General features: G+C 50.2%; 11 protein-coding genes across 11 annotated transcripts; 8 read left to right on the top strand and 3 right to left on the bottom strand.

Moving 5' to 3' along the window:
• Window positions 1-241: 241 nt before the first annotated feature.
• PHYSODRAFT_342321 (hypothetical protein) lies at window positions 242-574 on the top strand (the record flags this gene model as incomplete). Its single annotated transcript, XM_009540741.1, has 1 exon — window positions 242-574. One exon carries the CDS (start codon window positions 242-244, stop codon window positions 572-574), a length of 333 nt encoding a protein of 110 aa, XP_009539036.1.
• Window positions 575-1,220: 646 nt separating this feature from the next.
• PHYSODRAFT_367487 (hypothetical protein) lies at window positions 1,221-1,846 on the top strand (the record flags this gene model as incomplete). Its single annotated transcript, XM_009540740.1, has 2 exons — window positions 1,221-1,432; window positions 1,564-1,846. Coding segments are annotated over 2 exons (495 nt in total), but the record flags the coding sequence as incomplete, so codon positions are not given.
• Window positions 1,847-7,418: 5,572 nt separating this feature from the next.
• Window positions 7,419-7,799, top strand: PHYSODRAFT_307763 (hypothetical protein; the record flags this gene model as incomplete). The annotated part of the gene is made up of 1 exon (XM_009540739.1): window positions 7,419-7,799. The coding sequence occupies one exon, from the start codon at window positions 7,419-7,421 to the stop codon at window positions 7,797-7,799; it is 381 nt and encodes a 126-aa protein (XP_009539034.1).
• Window positions 7,800-9,765: 1,966 nt separating this feature from the next.
• On the top strand, window positions 9,766-12,055 carry PHYSODRAFT_307762 (hypothetical protein; the record flags this gene model as incomplete). The annotated part of the gene is made up of 3 exons (XM_009540881.1): window positions 9,766-10,246; window positions 10,269-11,090; window positions 11,712-12,055. The coding sequence occupies 3 exons, from the start codon at window positions 9,766-9,768 to the stop codon at window positions 12,053-12,055; spliced, it is 1,647 nt and encodes a 548-aa protein (XP_009539176.1).
• A 228-nt stretch (window positions 12,056-12,283) lies between these two features.
• Window positions 12,284-13,344, bottom strand: PHYSODRAFT_307761 (hypothetical protein; the record flags this gene model as incomplete). The annotated part of the gene is made up of 3 exons (XM_009540882.1): window positions 12,284-12,346; window positions 12,426-13,064; window positions 13,219-13,344. The coding sequence occupies 3 exons, from the start codon at window positions 13,342-13,344 to the stop codon at window positions 12,284-12,286; spliced, it is 828 nt and encodes a 275-aa protein (XP_009539177.1).
• A 47-nt stretch (window positions 13,345-13,391) lies between these two features.
• PHYSODRAFT_342319 (hypothetical protein) lies at window positions 13,392-14,240 on the top strand (the record flags this gene model as incomplete). The annotated part of the gene is made up of 1 exon (XM_009540884.1): window positions 13,392-14,240. One exon carries the CDS (start codon window positions 13,392-13,394, stop codon window positions 14,238-14,240), a length of 849 nt encoding a protein of 282 aa, XP_009539179.1.
• Window positions 14,241-16,399: 2,159 nt separating this feature from the next.
• On the top strand, window positions 16,400-17,768 carry PHYSODRAFT_261975 (hypothetical protein; the record flags this gene model as incomplete). The annotated part of the gene is made up of 4 exons (XM_009540883.1): window positions 16,400-16,591; window positions 16,613-16,814; window positions 16,850-17,049; window positions 17,235-17,768. The coding sequence occupies 4 exons, from the start codon at window positions 16,400-16,402 to the stop codon at window positions 17,766-17,768; spliced, it is 1,128 nt and encodes a 375-aa protein (XP_009539178.1).
• Window positions 17,769-18,342: 574 nt separating this feature from the next.
• On the top strand, window positions 18,343-18,654 carry PHYSODRAFT_307759 (hypothetical protein; the record flags this gene model as incomplete). The annotated part of the gene is made up of 1 exon (XM_009540738.1): window positions 18,343-18,654. One exon carries the CDS (start codon window positions 18,343-18,345, stop codon window positions 18,652-18,654), a length of 312 nt encoding a protein of 103 aa, XP_009539033.1.
• Window positions 18,655-20,480: 1,826 nt separating this feature from the next.
• PHYSODRAFT_454644 (hypothetical protein) lies at window positions 20,481-20,693 on the bottom strand (the record flags this gene model as incomplete). Its single annotated transcript, XM_009540737.1, has 1 exon — window positions 20,481-20,693. A coding segment is annotated over one exon (213 nt), but the record flags the coding sequence as incomplete, so codon positions are not given.
• A 45-nt stretch (window positions 20,694-20,738) lies between these two features.
• Window positions 20,739-21,491, bottom strand: PHYSODRAFT_342317 (hypothetical protein; the record flags this gene model as incomplete). Its single annotated transcript, XM_009540736.1, has 2 exons — window positions 20,739-20,756; window positions 20,850-21,491. The coding sequence occupies 2 exons, from the start codon at window positions 21,489-21,491 to the stop codon at window positions 20,739-20,741; spliced, it is 660 nt and encodes a 219-aa protein (XP_009539031.1).
• A 379-nt stretch (window positions 21,492-21,870) lies between these two features.
• Window positions 21,871-23,096, top strand: PHYSODRAFT_307757 (hypothetical protein; the record flags this gene model as incomplete). Its single annotated transcript, XM_009540735.1, has 2 exons — window positions 21,871-21,944; window positions 22,070-23,096. 2 exons carry the CDS (start codon window positions 21,871-21,873, stop codon window positions 23,094-23,096), a joined length of 1,101 nt encoding a protein of 366 aa, XP_009539030.1.
• Window positions 23,097-23,280: the final 184 nt, after the last annotated feature.

The following is a 23,280-nucleotide window of genomic DNA, read 5'->3' as shown; positions in this document are numbered from 1 at the left end:
CCATCCTGCAGAGGATGCTTATACGAAAGTGCATGTTAACAGCAAGAACAAGACAAACGAGTTGCGTCACTGACTCGATGTACGTACACATACAATGTTGATGTGTTGCTGCCTATACGAATGCTGCGAGTACCGTCGTTTTGATTGAAAGGAGTGGAGTGCGACTATCGCCTGCACTTTCACACTTTCACCCTAGCTCGGTTTTCTTTTTTTTCTTCGTAGACCTCGTGGGAGTGAAACCATGCTCGCTATCGTGAATCTCGTGCTGCGCTACCACCATGCCAACGCAGCCCTGGAGCAGAGTACCCGTGTTATCACCGATTTCCTGGGCCCATCGCCGTTCCTCTCGCTCAGTGACGCGTGCAAATTTGGGTCTATCACGCTGTTGGAGTGGATTTGGGAAGCGAGTTGCACTCGTGAAGCCGACAGAACGCCCGGATGGTCTCTCGCTAACTTCTTGCGATCGGATCAGCATTACCTCAAGTGGCAGTTCGCCAAGGCACTGGAAGCAGCGGCTACCCGAGGGGATTTACGGATGGTGGAGTGGATTTTCGCGCACTTTCCTGGATGTTAAGCCCCCGCAAGTGTGGCCGATGGAGCGAAGAAGAAGGGTTATCTTCGTGTGGTGCGCTGCCTGTCGGCACACACGTCGCCGTCACGCTACTCACATGGGGCTCCTATTTTAACGAGCGAAGTCGTTGTATCGGCAGGAAACCCTGCCTATTTGTCGGGAACTGCAATAAGGAAAGCCACTGAGAACGGAGGGTTCGTTGAGTATTTGAACGAAAGGATTCCTCTGGACGACTTCGATCGAGATATTGCCATCCAACACGCGTTAAATATCGGCGACTCACGTCTTGCAGAACGGTTGCTTCCCATTAGTAGATGCTTGCTAGACTACGCTGTTGGTTGCCCAAGAGTCGAAGTGATTGAGTGGATGCTGGAGTGTGGATATTTGCGACGAAATGAAAAGCTTGCTCCGTCCACACTGCCAGCTCTGGGACGCAGTGGACACTTGGATCTGGCGCAGCAAGTCGTGCTACTTCATTCTCCGCTCCCGGAGGATTGCAAGCATTGGAAACCTCATTGGGTCCGCGCTCTTTATGAAGCTGGCACATGTGGGAACACTTCGATGCTGCAGTGGCTTCTGGAGCACTCTTTGGGAAGAGAAGCATTCAACCATATATGGAGCCTCCAATCGACGAGTGATTTTTTTTGCTGTTGCGGTGAAGAGAGGCCATCTGGATGCGCTGGATTACCTCTATAAGCAAGGCTTTGCCTGTGGCATCTATGATGCTATGCGTCATGCCATCGAAGGAGGCCAAACGAGCATTGTCAAGTGGCTGCTGAGTAATCACTCATTTGAAGATGACTCCATGTCAACACGGATTGATAATTGTGCCGAGTACGGCCACCTCGAGATTTTAAAGCTGTTCCATGAGGTGCACCCAGCAACCGCATATGAGGGTAATGGAGCCAAGAGAAGGCGGGTTTATCGAGCGGATTCGTGGTGGTCTTCCGCGAGGGACCCCATGTACTGGGCTGCAAGAGGTGGCCATTTAGATGTACTAAGTGGTTTCAAGCGAATCTCGAGCTAAAGTGCAAGGCCGATACTATGGACACTGCAGCGACCCACGGTCATTTAGAAGTGGTGAAGTGGCTTCACGCGAACCGGTCCGAGGGATGCACAGACCGCGCAATGAATTGGGCAGCGAGAAGCGGCCACTTGGACGTTATACAGTGGCTGCACTATACTTGTGCTGAGAAGTGCCGTAGTGATACGATTTACAGGGCTGCGGAACACGGCCACCTCGAAACGGTCAAGTGGCTCTACGAACACTGTTCCAAGCCTCACACAGACATGTCAATTGACAGAGCCATTACTTGCGTGTTGCGTATTGGCTGCACGAACGCCTTCCGGGATACAAAATTGGAGACTATTTGGCATCTCACAAGGAGCTCGTTACTGTGAACGGCTCGTGGTATTCAGCAAACACGCTCGAGGTGCTACTTTTCCTGCACGCGCGAGCCGACGACAAGCTTGACTTGAGTTTCGTGGAAAACTTAAGGGAACGTCTATCAGGAAAAAGACTCGATAACCCTGACTTGCTGGTTCAGCCAAAAATGCAATGTAGATCGGATCGCTACGTGTTTTTCGCTATGGGTTTTTGCCAAAAACACGTCCTCTACTATGTAGAAATCCAAAATGCAGTCATGCAAGAAGAGATAACGATATTTTACATGTAGCTTCCTCTGGGGTCAAAAGTTTGACAAAAGGAGTGAGAATGTTGTGTGATAAGTTGCACTTTCGTGGGGGGGGCATCAATTTCAATACTGCCAAAACAGTGCACAAGCTTGAGAACGTGCTACCGAAGTCTTTGGCATAATGTCGTACCGACTTGCGCAAACAGCTTCAATAAAGAATCCCAACGCTCAATAAAAAATATGAGTCAGATAAAAGCTGTTTCCATTGAAAAGAAAATGTTAAGCTGTAATGTGAAAAAATGACAGCAAGAGCTGCTGAACTATGGGCTATGTTTTCTTGGGTGATTCTGGATAATGGTCTGCCAACCACCATGTAACGACGTGTTTTTCGATCCCGTCAAGCCGTGAGAGGGGGGTCCGCTACGGGGTAATCAAACCGAAATATACGTACGGGAGCAGCATGCCTATGCTTCTTCGTAAGGGTGGGGGGGGGGGCCTGGATGACAAAATTTGTCGTGGTTTCAAACGAAATGATGCTCAGGCGCCATTTGGAGTTATCGAGATAATCGCATTTGAAGTTGACCAATCCTTTTTCGGAAATAACCGGACATCAAACTTTCGAAAGTGAAAAGCACACGTAAAAAGCGTAAAACACTCTGAGTTGCTTGATTTTAGCGCGAGCTTTCCGATAATATGCAATACGTTAAAATTGAAAAAATATTGAGTCACACGCCCCAAATAAAATCGTGAGTTTAGGGGGTCCGAAAATGGAGATAATTTTTCTAGACCGATGTCACTCCGCGAGTTCTTAACATTTCAAAGCATTCGATAGCTTAAACGAAGCACAAGACACGCCTCTTTCGATTGATGCGGTTAAATCGCGATTCGTACTTAGGTTCGTAAGCATTTTTTCGTTTGAAACCGTCTCAAATAGTTGGTCGTGGGCGCATGTGCCGTCTGTTAGAAGCCGAGTGCTCCGTAGTTTTGCCACGGTTTTTTGATTTTTCGTATCGCTGAACAGCCGACCACTACGGAAAACCCGTTGTCAAAACCACGTATCAGCGCTACGTGTTTTTCACAACGTATTTTTAGAATTACCGTGCTTCTGAAAGGATGATAAAGCGGGGCTCACTTACGGACCCATATATCGTTATATTATTGCAGTTTCACTCGCTTCACGACGGTGAATAACTCTTAAAATCAAACCACACATACTCAGTCTGGCGTTAAATACATGTTCGGACCAACCGCACACTATTTCCACGCTCTTAGCATCATTGCTTGACGTTGCTGAATAAGAGCGACTTTCGGACAATCCTCATCGGTCCACTACGTATCAAGTCGCCGGTCACGTACGTAGCTGCTAAACAACGGTTGTAGTGTACAGTAGCGGTCACTCACCATAATGTAGTGTGCCTAATACGGTACATCTCCTGAATATCAAAGATTCAAATCTATGCTTACCTGCATCGCAATCATCTTGCTGCGGTTTTCCAGAATATGCCTTCTAGCCCCAGACCTTATTCTGTATCCTACAGAATAAGCATTAGACTTGATTAAAGTATACTTCAAAACCTGTCAAAGATTTGATGTTGGAAACCCTTTCGCATCTTGCGGTCAAGCGCTGGGTACATTGTGCACAGAACAGCTACGAAAGTGAACAAAACATGCTCAATGTATCCACCATATGCCGAAATGGAGAGCTTTTATTGGTCGTGGCGAGCGTAGAGCACGCTCAAAACCTGCTACATGGTAATACCTTGCAAGGCTGCTAAGGCAGCATACTTCGGCTCAAGCCACCCATCTTCGGCACGTCGCGATAAACGCGGAGGAAGAAATCGCCCTGTTCCTAACTGACGTAGTGAGGAGGAACTGGGCGAATTCCTCCTTGTGCTTGACATTAGCGCAGCATTAGATTTCTTTAGCCCACCTAACAAGTTTGTTACGATTGTCTCTCTAACAACACCAGGGTGCTTGCATGCTCAATAGCCCGTAATGACACGCACTACACACGGTTCCTCTTGTACGAAACAGGACAATATATGATATTCATGCCAACGTCTACTTCTTCCTTTACATGCGCACGCTCTTCAATGTTCGCGCCAGCCGTGGGTCATCTTCGCCATTTTGGCAGCCTCCGCTTTGCTCTGTAGCCTCCGGCACTGCCGCTCCATTCCTGCCGCTTTCATCGGTAGCCTCCGTCGTAGCCTCTGTCCCTTCTTCTGTGATCTCCGGTGTAACCTCATCACGCGGAGAGCTTCTTCTGTAGCATCCGTCGTAGCATCTACCGCTTCTTCTGTAGTCTCCGGTGTAGCCACACCATGAGGAGCGCTTCTTCTGTAGCCTCTTGAGTAGCCACTGCATCAGCTACTATATAGCGGTAGACCCGGCTGTAGCCGGCTTCGTAGGAACCGATGAGGTTGTGCGCTGACTCCGCAATCGATCTGTCAACCGGGCCACACGCGAGAGCTCATAGCGTCGTCTAGGCCGGATCACCAGGTCTGGTAATCAACATCGCAACGTAGAATCAATATACCACTAGTACAATGTTACAGAGCAAAGTACACGCTCTCGCTTACCTGTAGATCACAATGGCGCTCATCATGATCGTCTTCGGCCATGGTCCTTGGCCACTTGGGCGCGCTCGACGGGCCCCAACAAAGCTTGCATTGCGACGTCTTGAACAGCGCAGTTTCGGAATGAAGGAAAGTACGAGTGGCTGACACGCGGCGGTTTTAGGCTTCCACCCGAATTTTCAAACCTGTTGGTGGTTTATACTCGTCCGTCTATTACCGCGGAATAAACCCCGTTTATCTTCCCATCGCTAATCTAACAGGAAGATGTGCACAATACCGACTATACAAACATCCATATGCGAAGTTCGAAAGAGAGGACAAGTTTGCTGGATATTATGTCCTGTGACAATGCTTATTCTGTAGGATACAGAATACGGGGTTAGAGGGGATATGCAAGCTGCTACCATGAGGCAATACCAGTCCGTTCCAGATCTACTGGAGGTTTGAGCACGTTTGGCTCGCAATTGGTTAAAAATAGTAGTATGCCCGTGTGCTTGGTAGTAATGCAACCGCCTGCTCATAGCGGTTTGACTGGTGTGCAGAGCTCCGCACAGCTCGAAAAATTGGCGCCAGGGGAAGCGCTTAAGCTCCAATGATGCTTTCACCGATGAAGAAGCCACCACTGCCATTAACGATTTCGCCCCCCCCCCCCCCCGACCAAGCACCCACCTACCAAACCCAACAAGCTACTCGATGTCGCACCCCAACAAGACCTCGCACCCCAAGACCAAGCACCTTTCGGACGCGGAACGTGCCCTCGTGGTGTCGGCCCTCCTCAACCGAGCGACAGTCGGCGCCCTACCGCGTGGTGCGCTGTCTGCTGCTGCAGACACCTTCGCGGTCAGCGCTCAGACCATCAGCCGTGTCTGGCGTCGGGCCCTGGGCAACTTTCAACGCACCGGGGTGTACGCATCGCCCACAAGAATGCGCAGCACTGGGCGCAGACGTGTCGACCGCTCCCGCGAGCTGGAGCGCCTCCACGCGGTCGATCCACAGCGCCGGAGCACCATCCGTGCAGCCGCCCAAGCCTGTTTCCTCCCACCAACTACGCTGTTCCGACAGGTGAGCATCGGGAAGCTCCGTGTGGAGACGTCCGTTGCCAAGCCCATGCTGTCGGACGACAACAAGAAGTCGAGGATTGCATTTAGTGTGGGGCACGTAAGTGCAGCAACGCATCATTTCAGTGACATGGAAGATGTAGTCCACGTGGATGAAAAACTCTTCTATCTCTGCAAGGTGAAACACCCTCGACGACCTGGTGGCCAACGGGAAGGTGGCGCTGGACGAGCTGCCGCCGGCAACACTGGACGCGGGCTTCTTGACGCTCCAATGCGTGATGAACGATTGTGTTGTGCTGGTGGTGACAACACATTCAAGATTCGACACATGTCGAAGTCGAAGCTTGCGCGGGAGGGACGACTTCCACGGTGCATCAAGTGCTCTGTTACTACTGCCTCATTTCTGCCTCCACTCGATCGATCTGCAGATTCTGGCCATAGTGAAACTAGTACTAGTATTTTCTTATAGTTTAGGAACAAGCTAAATAGTGGTACATATCAATAGATTTGGAACGGACTGGTATTACAAAACAAATACAAACTGCCTCATTAACAGTTGGTGAGAGCAAGCAATACATTCAAAAATGTGTGGCCACTTGCTCCACCAACAATGCTCGTGACGAAGTTGACATCCACCTAAGTTGAGTAGACATCAATTACAGAATGTGGTTGTGGATCTAAGTGTGGATTACAAGCACTAAGCGTCTACCCAAATCGGCAACACATTGGCAAATGCAAGATAAATCCCACCAAGAAAGGTGTTCAAGTGCAAGGCATCTTACCTGTCCTTGGCAATAATTCTACGCGAGAGCTAGGCCATCCTCTACGCTACGATGGAGCTGCAGTTGTAGAGACTACACAGTAGCTGCTCGAGAGCAATTACAATAGTGATATGGAGCTGCAGTTGTAGAGACTACACAGTAGCTGCTCGTCAGCAATTACAATAGTGATAGTAAGGAGGGTTTTGATAGTCAGTCGGATCTGGCGCTCGTAGACGCATGGGAAAGCTAAAGTGACGGCGACAGATTCGAGCTTCTGACCCCGTCCACAGTAGGAGTCGCCAGTATTCGCTAGGTATGCCGGCCGACGGAGATTTAGCCGCTTGAAGCGCAAAGGGTCCCCATTACGGGAGCTTTAGCAACGACGGAATAGAAGCTGAGCTTCAAGTGCAGTGGCGCTGCACTAAGCGACACTGTCTGCAAGAAACTATTGGAAAGGCAGCCTTAGAGACGCATTCCTTACAGTAGTCCATATAAATGTGCGTGGGTCAACGTCTCATTAAATATCAAACTACTAGCTCGATGAGATCGTGAGGTACAAAAACTTCCTGAACCCTCAATGCAAATCTGAAGTCACAATCGAACTGTACATCTTCCTGCGGAAGAATCTGAACCTCATCTACTGTAGGCCAGATGATACCATATGAGCTTTGCATTTGCCCCGAAATGGGCTGGTGATGCAGGACCAAGATTGTACGCAGCCCCCCTCTCTCACCACTCCATCCACTCTTTATTCTCCCAACAAGCGCTTACAGCAGCCACTTCACCCTCCTCGGTCGTCGCCGCTTCAAGCAGAGACCATGGCGGCTCTTGTCCGATACGGTCTATTGCTGGTTGTGCTTGCCGCGGTTACAACTTATCTCCATGTCACCGACAGCGAAAGAAGCTTGGAGTCAGTTCCCGCGACGGACTCTGTCACTCAAGCTCACGACACCAAGCCCCTCCTGAGGCAAGAGGTCAAGACGGCCCCTGACGCCCGTGATGTCGCTGCAGGTGGAGAAGAGAGGGCATTCATCGGTAGCTACACCAAGAACGTCCTGTATGAGCTCCTCGCAAAGCTTCGCGTTACACCGCAGACTATCGCCGTCCACCTGGGCATTAAAAGCGGACGCGCCCCTGCGGTGGTCCATCGGTTTTACAACAGTTACCACAGGTGGTTCGCTGCCCACGGTCGGTTCTAGGTGAGCAGCTCCCGTAGTGGAGGCAAATGGAATGAGTCGCTTATCAATTGTCTTGTTTCTTTTTTTCTTGTCGTACTTTACCTCGTTTTCTCCCAGACGGCTTTATTAGCTATTTCACCGCCAGCATTCATCATTGAAATCTTAAAATTTATGGACCATTGAGCGTGTTAGCTCCACCAACTCGATGCTAACGATCCCAGCAACAGGGTAGCTCGAGCTATTTGTCAACAACAGCTAATGGGTCATTATTAGCTTTTAGTAACTAGCGGAGCATCACGGTCGCTGCGCTCATGTTGCTTTAGGGGTCGACCCCCAAAATTATGCTGACCACAGAGTTTTGGACGACGTCCCCACTTGTGGAATTTGAGTACAAAGCCGCTTGCAAATTCTAGCGCTTTATTTCCTCTTTCACGCTCCCCGATTTGCTGGCTATTTTGCAAGCAACATAAGTACCATTCATACGTTGTTATTAACGGTAGATTGATACACCTGATTCATACGTTGTTATTATAGGTAGACTGATACACCCACGCGGATATGCATCGAGGAGGCAATTTATATGGGAAACGTTCGGGTCGCGTCCTGGATCCAGCAGAATTTCCCCGAACTGAGGCCTACAAGAGCCCGTGTATGCTACTTGGGGTGTCCTTTCGAGATGCTGCTGTACTTGCGCGAGCACTACCCGCGAGTCTTCAAGCGGGGCTTCATCAAGGAAAATCTGGACTTTGCGATGGAATCTAACAGATCAGCGAACCAAATGAACGTCGTCGGATGGCTTCTGAACGAATTTCCGGCTGAAACCGGGGACTTTAAGGAAATGCTTTTAGAGGAGAGACCAGACGTGCTTTTTTGCAGACACGCTGTGATATCGTTTTCTGGTGAAGTCTAGGTGCATAATTATATGCGTTTGATATACAGGAGGTCCAATAGGGTGCTTGATCCTCGATAATCGGCAATCTACAATTCCTTTCGAGTTCTTTTCTACCTCGGGGACTCTTAAAATGATTTCGAGCTAAGATTCATATCGAGGTAGCACCTTGATGCAGGTAGAAGAGTTTACATTCATGACAGCTATGCTAATGTTCTCGACAAGGTTCAGCACATCTACCGTACCCATTGTTGGCGCGGATCTAGCCAACACTGTAGTATGTTTCTATCTGTTTAGCCCACGTAATACAACCTTCAAGACATCTTAGTTAGGATATTGCAGTCGATAATGGCGATGGTAGAGTTTTAGCAGATCGAAAAGGCTTGACTATGATGGTAGGATTCCGGGATGCTTGATGTTCGTTTGATATTATCGATTCCGATGCATTTCATCATCATACCAACTATAGCATCATGAAAGTTCTGATTATTGGATGTTTCACTTCGTAAGTACATGTATGATGTCACAGGTGCTCATGTGTAGTATCTCCTTTTCATCAAGGCGGCCCATACTTTTACCTTCAAAGTCCAATGCGTAGATCAGCAATGCCCGTTTTCGCCTGCATGAATTGTCTTGCTTATTCTTACTTTTTTCGTTGTACTGTACCTCGATTTCTTTCAGACTTTTTTTAGTTCTTTCACTTCCTGCAGTCCGTATTGCAGCCTCAAAACTATAGATCGTTATTCGCGTTGGCTCACCAACTCGATGGCAACGATCCTACGACACTTTTCTGGCACGTTTTCCGAGCTGGGTATTACGAACCTTTTACACGCCGGCGGCGTGACGCCGATATATTCCTTCCCACGAAATGGATTCAACACGACCCAAAGCTAATTAATGCATCGACTGCAGCGTGCGGTAAACCCAAACAATGTGTAAGAAAACTATCTTCAGCTAGCGTACTAGTAGTTCGAACTATTTACCACAAAAAGGTAATGACAAATTATCAAGCTTCTATTTTTTCGAGTTCCGCGATTGCACAGCTCATTCGTCCACTTGCAGCCAGCCAGACACGTGTCTCCAGCCAAGCTTCAGACGATGGGGTTCTCGCTAACTATCGTGTCCCTACTTCACTCGGCCATCGCCGGTCTCCCCCACGTCAACCAGCTCATCACCACTTTCCTCAGACCAGGCCGATTTCTCTCCATCAGCGATGCCTGCAGATTTAACTCTATCGAGCTACTAGACTGGATCTGGGACTTCAGTTGCACTTCAGTTCACGCCAGGACGAGAGAATGGTCGACCCACAACTACCTCCGCACTGATGTTTACTATCACTGCTACCAGTTCGGGAAGGCGTTGCTCTATGCTACCAAAGAAGGCAACTTGGAGCTGGTCAAGTGGCTCTTTACCCACTTTTCGGGTTGCATCGCACCTGCGGATGTGGTGGAAGTCGCCGCCCGCAATGGATTTCACGACATTTTGAAGTGCCTACTTGACCACGACGCCGGGCGCTTTGGACCTCACCTTAAATACCGAGACGACGAGAACTCGAAGATAGACTGCGATGTTTCAGTGGGTTCCTCAACGACCAATAAAAGGCAACGCTGTCACCTGGAGCACGTGCTGTGTGGTGAATGCCATCAAATATAAACACTTTGAGCTCGCCCAGTGGCTGATCAACAGTACCCCGCGGCCATTCGATGAGGAAGAAGTGGCGAGTTTCATCAATGCTGCTTTATGGCACGAAAACACGGAGCTGGCCGAGCTGTTGGTACCGGGAGGTCGGAGTCTGCTAGAGTACGCTCGGAAGAATCCCAACCTCCGGACCATCGAGTGGATGCTCGCGTGTAAGTATCTACGACGAGAGGAAGACATCGACCCGTGGCATATCCTGTTTCTTGCCCGGCAAGATCGGTTGGATCTGATGCAGCAGGTTTGGGAGCTTTACACTGCAGATCGCAAACGTATCGACATGAATCTGTGGGTTGGCCATTGGCACGCAGCGATGCTTGCCGCAGCTTGCCGTGGAAATTTGCTGATGGTGAAGTGGCTGGCAGAGCAAACAGTTGGGCGAGAGATTTGCGCAAGTAAAATGAAATATTCGCTGTTGGATATGGTCTGTGAGGCAGCGGAACGAGGCCAGTTTCCCGTGGCAGAATATATCAGGCGACAAGGCGAGCTCAAACCTTCCGACCCCTGGAAACACTGGAATCAAATCCTCCTCGCGATCCGAAAAGGGCGTGTGGACTTAGTGAAGTGGCGATTGGAGCTCACTACGCATATTTGGGGTCTCTCTCCTATTGATACTATCGAAGAAGCGGCTGCGTGGGGACAATTGGAGATGTTGGAGTATTTCCACGGCCTCAACATGTCGAAAAAGTTCATTTCACTGCCGCAACCACAAACAAGACAAGTCAAACGTCAACGGACGGAGAAGGAAAAGATGCCGTGGTGGCCTCAATGCCCCTGTGCAGTGGCAAACGCCGCAAGCAATGGGCATCTTGCTGTAGTTCAGTGGCTGCACAAGAATCGCTGGACGGAATGCTTACCATCCCGAAGATCTACAGCCACCATGGATGAAGCCGCCTCCCATGGCCACCTCAAAGTATTGAAATGGCTTCACTCTCTGAAATCGATGCATTGCTCGACCGCAGTTATGGACGACGCAGCAGCCAGAGGATACTTAGACGTCGTCCAATGGCTTCACGAAAATCGCACCGAAGGCTGCACCACAAACGCTATGGACAGCGCAGCGCGAAATGGGTACCTGGAAGTGGTGAAGTGGCTTCACACCCACAGGACGGAGGGCTGTACGACAAATGCAATCGATTTCGCTGCAAAGCATGGCAGGCTGAATGTCGTGCAATGGCTGTGGGCTAATCGAACGGAGGGCTGTACTACCAAAGCCATTGACTATGCCGTAGAACACTACCAGGTTTCAGTGGTCCGCTGGCTTCTCTTCAACACGACAGCGAAATGCTCACCACCGACGATGGACAGTTCGTCACATCTAAGGATGATGCAATGGCTCCACGCAACAGGACGAGGCGTTTTCACGCACGAAGCCATCGTAAACGCTTTTCGCCGCGAAAAAGTTGGGGTCGTGTCGTGGCTCCTACACAACTTTCCCGACCTGGCGCCAATCAAAGTCGATTTCTGGTATAAAGGGTGCTCGTTCGAGATGCTGCTCTTGTTGCGCGAACATTGTCCGTTTGTCTTCACGAAGGACTTCATTATGAAGAATGTCGAGTCTCGTTTGGGGAACGATAAAACCACCCACGAGATGGACGTCATCGGATGGCTACTGAGCCAGTTTCCTGGTGAAACTAACTTCGCGCTTCTGTGGGAGGGTCCAGACGACCTGCTCTCGCACTTGCTAGAGTAATCGTGGCTAGCATCTTTCCCCTTAACTCTGTTGTGTCTTGTGTGTGTGTGTGTGTTTATTTTTTTTTAATTATTATTTACGGTAATGCGTCATAAGGATTTTTTTAGTAGTAAATCAATCCCACCAAATTGCCAAAAATCCGAGAACGTGCCCCTTTATTCTTCAACTTGCTGCGAAGTAGACAGTGATTATGGACGCCAATGCGGCCATTACTCAAGGTCTTGAAGCTTAGCACTTAAAGTAATCTTGATCAAATATATTTGAATTTTTGTTTTTCTTGTTTCTTTTACGCTAATGCGTCATTATGATTTTTTTAAAGTAATTCAACGCTCCAATCGGTTGCCTGCGGCCAAAAAATCCCGGAACGTACCCTCACTTCATCATCCCCAAACTGATATGGACCGTGCGAGTACAGCCACTTTGCTAATTCATCGTGTCCTCCCTTCATGGCATTCCAGATTGATCTCCCTCCCCACGTCACCGCGTTTCCCTTGGCGGGTCTCTCTCGCATCCACTCGTAGAATGTGGTATCAACTTCTGAGCTCATCGCCTTCTTGAAGTATTTGCCACCCCGTCCAGCATCGTTTCTCCACCGCATCTCGAGGATTTCACGGCGACCGCTACGAGCAGCGACTCCCATCACTTCAGCTGGGGCGATACAGCCCGAGAAGTGGTTGAACAGCCATTCCACAATGGCCGCGTTTCCTGATTCTGCAGCCTGGTACAGTGCCTGGCTGAACTGATAGCGGTGGTAGTACCTGTCCGCTCTCCAGTAACTGTGGATCGTCCACTTGGACGCTCTGGCCACAGCCGAAGTGCAACTAGATTCCCAGATCCAATCCAGGCTTGCAGGCGGCACTAAGTGACAGGAAGGGGGGAGGGCCGAGGAAACTCGTGACGATTGTTTGCACCCCGTCCAGGTTACTGAGAGCGTGGTGGTCGCGAAGAGCGAGTTGCACAGCCTTGAGCAGTGGAGGCATTGGCGTTCGGAGCCGAAGTGTCGACTTCGCTGCAAATTGAGGAATGAGGGGTCTCATTCGACTTGCATTGGCGACGGAGCACACGCCATTGGCTTTGTTTATGATTCCAGAAGATGGCAATGCTTTGGATTATCCCCACGCCTCTGGTTATCGAAGCCCTATTGTGTAAGGGATTGCTGTTACCTCAGCACCAACAACTGGCCTCGCGAGTTGTGAGTGAATTCGCGAGGCGAGGTCGTCTGGATCTGATTCAGCACGTCTGTCCGATTTGCTCCCCTGCTGTAGAGACCCATGAGATCTGGATATCATCGTGGGATTTAGCGTTATCCGAAGCGAGTGCCGGTGGAGGTCTTGCCATGGTGCGATGGCTTGCAGAACACCCGCTGGGTCGTGAACTAATTGGACGCAGAGGAGAGGCGCCTATCGTAATGACAGTCAACAAAGCAGCGCAGAAATTTCACTTTGGGGTGATGCAGTATCTCTGTGAGCAGTTCTTCCAAGAAAGTGGCGAAGGCCCTTCTGGAGGTACCGTGCTATCTGCGGTCGAGAAAGGCCGTGTGGACTGTGTCAAGTGGCTGCTTGAGCGATTTTCGTTTGTCAACAGCCTGTCGGCAGAAGACGTGGTTGAAAAAGCAGTGTTGTGGTGCCAGGTTGGGATTCTGCCATATTTTCACGGCGTTGACATGTTAGAAAAATTTCAGACGATACAGGAGAATGACGGACGAGTGAAGCGACAGCGTACAGGAACTAGCAAGCCCCGGTGGCCGCGCTGTTGCAACGTTGTCAAGATGGCCGCGGAGAATGGCGACCTACCTGTATTTCAATGGTTGTACGAAAATCGGTGGAGCGAGTGCTCGCCTCGTGAAAACTCTTCTGAGGCCATGGACACAGCAGCCGCCTCGGGATGGCTTCACATTGTCAAGTGGCTCCACCGCATACCCTCAATTGGTTGCTCGGCAGCAGCTATGGACCGGGCCGCAGCAAACGGATCCCTGGATGTGAGATGGCTGCACAAGAATCGAACGGAGGGTTGCACAACCGATGCGATGGATGAAGCTGCGTACGGCGGATACCTCAAGCTGGTGAAGTGGCTTCATGCGCATAGGAAGGAGGGCTGCTCAACGCACGCGCTCGACTCCGCGCAGCAAACGGCCAGCTGGAGGTGGTCTAGTGGCTGTGGAAGAATCGGAGCGAGGCTGTACTGACAACGGTGACCAACGCGGGATGCGAGGATCATGATGCAGTAGTACGCTGGCTTCTTTTGAACACAACGGCTCCATGCAGGGCAGATATAGTGGACTATGTGTCTACTGTGCCGATGATGGAGCAACTGTATCGTACGCGACAGCTAGATTATACGACCAAAACGCTCGAGCGTGCTACAACCTCTGGGAATGTCGCGGGGGTTTCTTGGATACTCGACAAGTTCCCGGAGCTTCAAACTGAAGACGTGGCAATTGAGGGTGATTCGGAATTGTGCTTCGAGATACTGCGTTTCAGAATGGCGCATGGCTGCGAAGGCGGGGAAGCGACAGGATGGAAACGAGCTTTTCCGGATTGCTTGGAGGCCTCAACTCAACGGCAACTGGCTACGGAAATAACGGACGACGGAGGGAGGCAGGTAAGACGTAGAGCTCATTCGCAATTAGACTCCGAGCGACGAACCCGCCACTCCACACCCAAACCAGGCTAAACACGATGCATTTACCCCCCAACGCAGTGCAATACTTGGAAATGTTGCTGCTTTTACGAGACCGAGTTCCTTACGCGCTCACGACGGATTGCGCCCAACACAATGTAAGATGGCGTTTGTTGGAGCACTTGTACGATCCACCCAGAAATCGACGTCGTTGGGTGGATTCTGGACAATTGTCACGAGCATACCAGCGATATGAAGGCGGAAGTTGTAGACGCGAGGCCGGACGCCGTTTTCACACAGTCGGTTTAGTGGTGGTGCATCATGTAATCTTTATTTTCTTGCGTGTGAATTAATCGACCTATTCATCCTTTTTTTTCGAGGGCAACAGAAAGATAGAGTTTGTATGACTGGTCGGTCGTGTTTGAGTGTGATCACATTGGGGTACCGTTGCTGGTGTACTACTGTTGTTTCTGGTCCAAATATATTTTAGGAATGGACCAAAGACCTGTTAGAAGTAAATCTATCTCACATCCACATCGTCGCGTATGGAGTTGCCGGCCTTTATGTTTACCACTCACCTAAGGTGTAGAAAGCCGCTTGATGTTGTGGACGAGAGCCATCGCATCGGCATCCGCAGTCTTCCACTCATTCGGACCATCGCCTCGCCCCAAGCGAGCATGAAGGTTTCCGGTCTGGGTGAAACTCTTCGATCAGCAGCTTTTCTACTGAGGCTCATCCTCGCCCATCACGGTGAAGAAAGCAAGTGGCTGGTGAAAACAAACAGTGCAGATGATGTATTGCAACGAAACATTGCTGAGCCTAACAGAAACTGAGCTTAACTCAGGAGCCTGAGTCACGCATCAGGGCCATTCCTAGAAAGCCTACCTCGTTTCAAATACTAGCGTGACTGGCACTGGCAGGATCACCGACGCTAGCAGTGGCACAACCTTCAGCGCATCAGATAAATCCGTCGAGCTCAACGGATACACCGTCCGGGAGTGCGACTGAACCCTCCGGATAAGCCTCAATCACGTCGGCGAATGCGACAATAACAGCGACCTTCGCTTCCACCTCAGCGATTCTAACTGCGTGACGGTGCTGCTTTGGACCTTGGTGTCCATGAAAATGGCAATCTGATTGCTTCGGTACCGGTGATGAGCATCTGCCGTCCACTTTCTGCCCACGTGGGTCTCGAGGCCTCTTGCAGTATTCTTCAAAACTAACGGTAACATATTGGTCAACCAAGACGCTTTGCGCGCTTTTAAGGTTGTCTATTCGAGTATGAAGGGCATACTTCGACTACCGATTTATCAAACTTGTATATTTATGCGAGTCAGTGGACTACAGTTACTCCACCGTAGTTCTTCATAATTAAGAAATGGTAAACAAAATGAATCAAGTATTTTGCCAGGCTGTAAAACATTAGCTGGAACACAATGTATACTTGGCATACGTGTGTTGTCCGTCTCCGCTCAGGTTAGTCTCAGTAGACCCACTTCAGACAAAAAATACTCGACAAAAAAGTTATGTTATGTTGTATGATCCAAAATAAAAATGGCGTTGGTGATCTCCTTCCCAACCTTATCTTGGTTACACAATCCCACATTCCTTCTCGAAACCACAAGGACAAATCTTCTCAGTCCAAAAGCCTCGTCGGAACTACCCCACTTCACAATCTGCAGTATTCGGTACATCAGCTTCATCGCCCATTAAACTCAAGCAACCATGAAGGTCTTCGGTCCGAGTGACACACTGCTAGCGGCAGCTCTTATAACGACACTCGCCCGAGCTCACGACGGAGAAGATGGCAAGTGGCTGCTAGAAACCTACAACGAAGATGAATCCTGCACCAAACTGACGTACGCCAAGCTCTGGGGAGCTCCTTGTCCCGACGGCGACAGCTGCGACAGCGAAACGGTGTGTTCGTGAAAACTGTAGGCGGCGGATCGAGACGTGTACCTGGACACGGTGTTCAACGGAGCTCCTTTCTTGAAGATCGAGGAATACAGCACAAATTGCACCGACGCCGACGAAGAGCCAGCCATAATGGTAGCCTACTTGGCGGACGGTGGTTGCCACCCGAACAAGTACAGCCACTTCAAGATCGCTGAGCGCGATAGTGGCAGGTTGTCTGGGAGGGGTGTGACTACCAGTACTGGAATGAAACTTGGGCAGCCGATGTAGTCACTGAGATCAACACAGGAAACTGTGTCACCACCGAGTTTGGATCGTGGAGGGCCTACCTCGTCACGAATGCAAGTGGCGCGACAATCGACAACACGAGCGGAAGCACGACAGCTGGCTCTTCCAGCTCCACGGATTCTACGTCAGGAAGTGCGACAGGTTCTTCCGGGTCCACAACGTCCGCTACGCCAGTAACAGCAACAACTTCCGGCTCGAACGCAGCGATCGTGGCCGGTGCAGTAGTGACGCTTTGGAGCATACTGGCCTTTGGAATGACGCTGTGATCCTGAATTGTTTATTGCAACTTAGAATTATCTCAATAGATCCATATCATGTCTTTTCTGATTGAAGGATTGATTGATTGAAATACGTGTAGTGGCCAGCCACGTGCCGTCGGATCGACGGGGTTCTGGATTTCGACGAGAAGAATCTTTTCGACTTGTTGCTGCCTGAAGACGGCGCTACGCTGGAGGCCTTGCTAGCGTCCTCTAGCCCATTTATGATCGAGCTGTCGTTTCTCGCTGGCCTGCTTGACAGCGAGTTCGGTGCTGCTGCTACAGTGGTGCAATCTGGAAGCTTGGATCTTATGAAGAAAATGTGGGAGAAGCACGACCAGCTCACGGAGCCGGGTGCCTGGATGAAGGAATGGCTGGACGGAATGACTGAGGCGTGTCGGACAGGAAATCTCGCTGTTTTGCAGTGGATGGTGGAGCACCCGTCAGGTCGAGCGGCTGTCGAGTTCATCCATTCTCAGGAGGGAGTAACCCCTGGCTTGTACTACGCTGCAGATGGAGGCCACCTCGATTCGATGCAGTACCTCGTCGAGCAAGGGCTCGCTACCGATTTTGGGAGCGCCTTACTTTGCGCGATTCGCAGAGGCAACGTGGACGCTGTAAAGTGGCTGGTATAAAACTTCCCACCCGCGGAACAAATCCCAGAGTATTGTGTTCTTGTGGATGCTGCGAGGCACGGACGTGTGGGGATACTGCAGTTTCTTCAGAGCTCGGAATCGCTCGTGGTGCCGGGTTTCCCGGGCTCAAAGCCATCAAAAGCACAGTTTGCTTACAACATGATGCTTGACACATCAGGCTCATCTCAAAATGAATAACAATGGCGACCGACGGACGCAATGGACGACGCTGCTGCAAACGGACAACTGGAACCAGTAAAATGGCTCCACATGAATCGATCGGAGGGATGCACGACGAAGGCGATGGACGAGGCCGCCGCAACAGGACAACTCGAGATGATGAAATAGCTTCATGCGAATCGGTCGGAGGTCCACACAATCAAAGCCATAGTGAACGCGTGCTGCAACGGTCATACTCATGTTGTCAAGTGGCTGGTGTCACTATCTCGGAAGGGGTCGAGGAAAATTGCCATGACACACGCTGCCTCCTACGAGAACTTGGACTTGGTGCAGTGGCTCCACACAAATGCCAAGGCTCCGTGCACACCAAAGGCGACGATCGGCGCTGTAAAGTATGGACACTAGGAGATACTCGCACCGACCTAAGGCTCTAGCTCTCACGAGCTGTGCTGTTGCAGTAGAGGAAGCGATCGCCAGTGAGCATTTCCGCGTTGCAGACTGGTGTTTTCAACACTTTCCAGCCCGTTGCCCCGGCTCAGTGACCAGCATTACCGCTCTGTATCCGTTCGAGTCACTGCTATTTCTGCGTGAGCACTTCCCGATCATGTTCACGGAGGCTTTCGTGGCGGCAATGCGCGAGGAAGCGAGGTCCAAGGCTTCGCCGACGTTTGGTGTCCTTGCCAAGTGGTTAGCCTCCATGGTGTAGGCTGCGTCATTGGTTTCCACGTGCTGGTTAACCTTCATTGTCCATTCATTGAAGTTACAAGTTGTAACTTACAACCAGAGACTCAGTCCTTTTATAAATTTCACTGTAATGCTTGCATGAATACCCCACGTTGCATTCCACTGGATACGTCAGGCAGCACAAAACATTCATTACGGCGTATCGAACCCAACACTATATATAAAATTTGGCATTGGAATTTTGCGTGTTTAGATTGGTGTGATTGCCTATTAGGGGTACTTGTAGTTCTCCTGGATCCACCTGTTCACGTCGTATACGGATACGGATGCACGCCAAATTCTGCGTCGTATTTCTGAGGTGAAGGCCTTTGGCTCGTGCGCATGCAGGAACAGTACTATCTCGAACAGCTTCTCCGAACCGAAGTCGAAACCTTCCCAATCCTGCAGCGCATCGTGCTCTGGATAATGACCAAGAAGCCACGACGCTATTTGTAAATTGCCATGAATGAGCGCGAATTGTATGGCGTCAGGAGTACAGCCTTCAGGTCGGTTAGAATGCAGCCACTTAACCATTTTGAAATGACCATGACATGCCGCATAATCCATAGCCACTGTGGTACACCCAGCTGTTGCATTTGCATGGAGCCATTGAACCAAATCCGCGTAGCCCTGCAAATCCGCGGAATCCATGAATTCAGTCGTAGAAGCTTTAACGCCATTTGCATGCAACCACTTTACCACGGCAAGATTGTTGTTGTGTACAGCGCACTTCATGACATGCTGCGTGAATATAAATTCGTCAGCGTGATGTTCGTGTAACCATTGCAGCATGACCAAGAATCCCGATGAAGCAGCAAACTCCACCGCTTTGCCGAACTCTACCGAAAACTGCCAGCTAAGAATTATTATACGTCGCTGCTCCTGTCTTGGATGGTCCCGAGAATACACGCTATCAAAAAATGGTGCTGAATTTCGATCGGAAGATTGATACGAAAATTCACCAACCAATAACTCGATAATTCTCATTTGCCCTCCTTGAACGGCCGACAGCAAGGCAACCCCATTCATGTCTGAGAATCCTTGCGAGCAGAGGCATTTCACCACTTGTAAATGGCCACCGATGCTCGCCGCCTCCATAATATACCTTCTCCCTCTCGGTACCTTTTGCCCTACAGGGCTCTCCATCAGCAACTGCGCGTTTGAGAGAGCAACGCATTCGTCGCCTAGCCACATTTTCCCATTCGGTGATGATTGGGCGCAACGATTCACCAGTCGCTCTAGTAATTCCAGTTCCCCACGTTCAGCAAGTTTTTCCACAGCAACACGCACATCCTGCATACTTGGCACTTCCCCTCGACTCAGCTTCCACTTGATTGCATCCGGTTGCCCAGAGACAAAAGCGTAATCTGAAATGTAGTTGCAACCAGAAGGTTCTAGCTCTTGCGCCAGCGCGAACTGGTCTTTGTATAGAGCTTTTCCAACGACGACAAGCCATTTTCCTCCGTTTGTGTGGCGTCCATTTCTTCATCCCCAAAACGCACCCCAAAACCCCAAAAATCCCTGCTTGCGTGTGAGGTGTGCTCATTTAACCATCGAGCAACGTCATAATGACCGTTTTGAACAGACTCAACCATGTCGCTGCCTCCCCAGCTTACTACCAGGTCAGCGACTCTACTTGATCTTTCAACTTCTGCAACACAGAGCAATTCTTGATCATTGCTTGTTCGACGTCGTTTGCCACCATTTGCGTACCAGAAAATACTGCAGAATAGATAAGCGACCATTTTTCGCTGCTGTTTTCACTACCTTTTCATCCACGTTACGATAGGGAAAGTGTGCGAAAACCCACTCCAGTACTTGTAAGTTCCCACGAGCAGCTGCAGCTTGTAGCGACTCTGAAAACTGCCAGTGATTGTAGTGTCGGTCAGAGCGCAAGTAGTTGGCTAGTGACCATTCCCGGGTTCTTTCAGCGGAAGAAGTACAGCTAATCCCCCACATCCAGTCCAATAGCGACGTTGACCCGAAGACGCATGCCTCGCTTAGCGATAGATCCGGCGATAGTAAAAAGATACAGCTGTTGATTCCATCAACAACGTGGGGGAGGGCTTAGACTGCTGGGAAGTTCTGCAGTACAACGTCCACGGCCTTGAAATGCATTTCGCTTCTGTCAAAATGTGAAATGAAGCGAACTAAAGAACAACAAATCCGTAAACATACATCAGCAATTCGAAATGTGGCGGCTCGTACACCGTGAGGCGTTTTCTCGTAGAGGAACCGTGCGATATCATGCCGCTTCACTTGCAGAGCCTTCGTGATTCCTTCTCCATCCCAGCGCACGACATTGCCTCCGTCTTTTTCATCGTCATTGGGCAAAGCATCTCCCTCTTCAGTCCCCATTTTCCTCTTCTTGCGACTGGAACCCTCCTCGACTCGGTGGCTAGCGTCGTGCTCCAGTAGAAACTGCAGTATATCCAGTCGGCCTCGCTCTGCTGCGATCTCCACCACTGTCACTGGGACTTCACAGCCCGAGAAATGTTTCATCAACCACTTAATTACTCGTAAATCACCCTTTCCAGCAGCCGCCAGCATCGATTCGTGGAATTGGTACTGGTAGTAGTTCGGGTTTGACCGAAGATAATTCGTCAGCGACCAGTGTGGACTTCTGCCCGTCGTGGAGATGGAGCTGCATCCCCACATCCAGTCCAGCAGCGTCATGGAGCCGAAATTGCACGCGTGACTCAGCGGCAGGTTCCGGTCTGGGCCCAGATAGTCGGCGACGAGATGTCCGAGATCCTCTAGAGCAGCGCCGTGCTGTTGGTGGAGCAGCACCAGCTCGACGACCAGCAGCGGAGAGGGCATCGCTAATTGTCGAATGGAAAAAAATCGGAATGGCCGGTGGTAGTGTGCCCACCGTTAATGAATCACTGCGTATTTTTTATTATAATTCAGAGAAAAAACTTATCGGAGTGGCTGTCTAGGGAGATGATGGCATATTTGAAAGCTCGCAATGACGTAACTCACGCTGTATTCATACTTTTCAACTGAAATCCAGGGGTGCTTGCTTACCCGAAGACCTTCAGAGATTAGCTTTCTCTTATGGACTCAAGTCGGAAATGTACTTTGGTCCAGGACTGCGTTGGCTTGGTGGTTTTTAAGCACGAAATTCAGAATAACAGGCCCGAATTCACTGGAGAAGAAGAGAAACAATCGAAATTAGGAAACTCCGCGAATCCGTACGATGGAGTCTAGTTGCTCCGAGCACATGCTGCCAACACACGCTTTTATCTTAAAAACTCGACTTACTCCAGAAACGTAAGTTCTCACGGCTTTTTACTATTTTTTTCTTACATGAGCTGGTTGTAACAGATTAAGCTTCGATTTTCGTTCTCAGCAGCATATTCGGCGCTTGGCTCGCTGCAAATCGCCACGGTAGTTAGTAAGAACTTCTCACTAACTACCGTGTCCCTGCTTCATCCGGCTCTCCGCGGCCTCCCACACGTCAAGCAGCTCATCACCAGCTTCCTCGGGCCAAGCGCATTGCTCTCGATCAGCGACACCTGCAAGTTCAACTCTACCAAGTTGCTGGACTGGATCTGGGAATCGAGTTGCACTTCTGTGGACGCCAGAACACCACAATGGTCCATCCAGAACTATCTTCGCACTGATGTGTACTATTACCGCCCCCAGTTCGGGAAGGCGCTGAAACATGCAGCTCAAGATGGGGATCTGGAGCTGGTTAAGTGGTTATTTACCCACTTTTCGGGTTGTATCGCGCCTGCAGATGTGGTGGAAATCGCAGCCACGAATGGGCACTTCCACATCTTAGAATACCTGCTGAACCACGACGTCGGCCAATTCGGCCCTCACCTTAAATATCAAGACGACGAAAATGCCGAGGACGAGTGGGCTATTTTCCAGTGGATTCCGCGACGACCAAGAGAGGGAAACGCCGTCACATGGGGCACTGACGCTATCCTGGAGGCTATCCAGCGTGGACACTTCAAGCTTGCGCGGTGGTTGGTCTTCAGTACACCGCGAACATTTGATGATGAAGAGGTGACTGAACAACACGGAGCTGGCGGAGGTGTTGGTACCAGAGGGTCGATGTCTGCTCGAGTATGCGCGAAAACACCAAGCGTCCAGACCATCGAATGGATGCTGACGTGTGATTATCTACGTCCTGATGAAGATATTCACCCGTGGCTTATTCTCTTCCTTGCTCGGAAGGATCGGCTGGATCTGATGCAACCGATTTGGGAGATTTTCGCTGCATCTCAGAAAAATTTGAACTTGGAACCGTGGCTAGGACACTGGCGTACAGCGATGGAAGAGGCTGCTGCTTGTGGAAATATGACGATGTTGAGGTGGCTGGCAGAGCACTCGGTCGGGCGTGAGGTTTGTGCAAACAAGGGCTCTCGGCGAAGGATGCTATCGTTGAAGCAGCAACGTGGGGCCATTTATTGATTTTGGAGTACTTTCACGGTCTCGATATGTCGGGAAAATTCTGGTTGCCACAGCAGACACGAAAACAACCCAAACACCAACGCACTGGCAAGCCGTGGTGGCCCCGTTGTGATAATGCGGTGGTGAAAGCTGTAATCAAAGGCCAGCTCGCCGTGATCAAGTCGCTGCATGCAAACCGCTGGAC

The sequence above is a fragment of the Phytophthora sojae genome, assembly GCF_000149755.1.
Source record: "Phytophthora sojae unplaced genomic scaffold PHYSOscaffold_16, whole genome shotgun sequence".
In the NCBI taxonomy this organism is placed as follows: Eukaryota; Oomycota; class Peronosporomycetes; order Peronosporales; family Peronosporaceae; genus Phytophthora; species Phytophthora sojae.
Note: the sequence above shows the minus strand (reverse complement) of the source record. Positions and strands in the feature narration are given on the sequence as shown.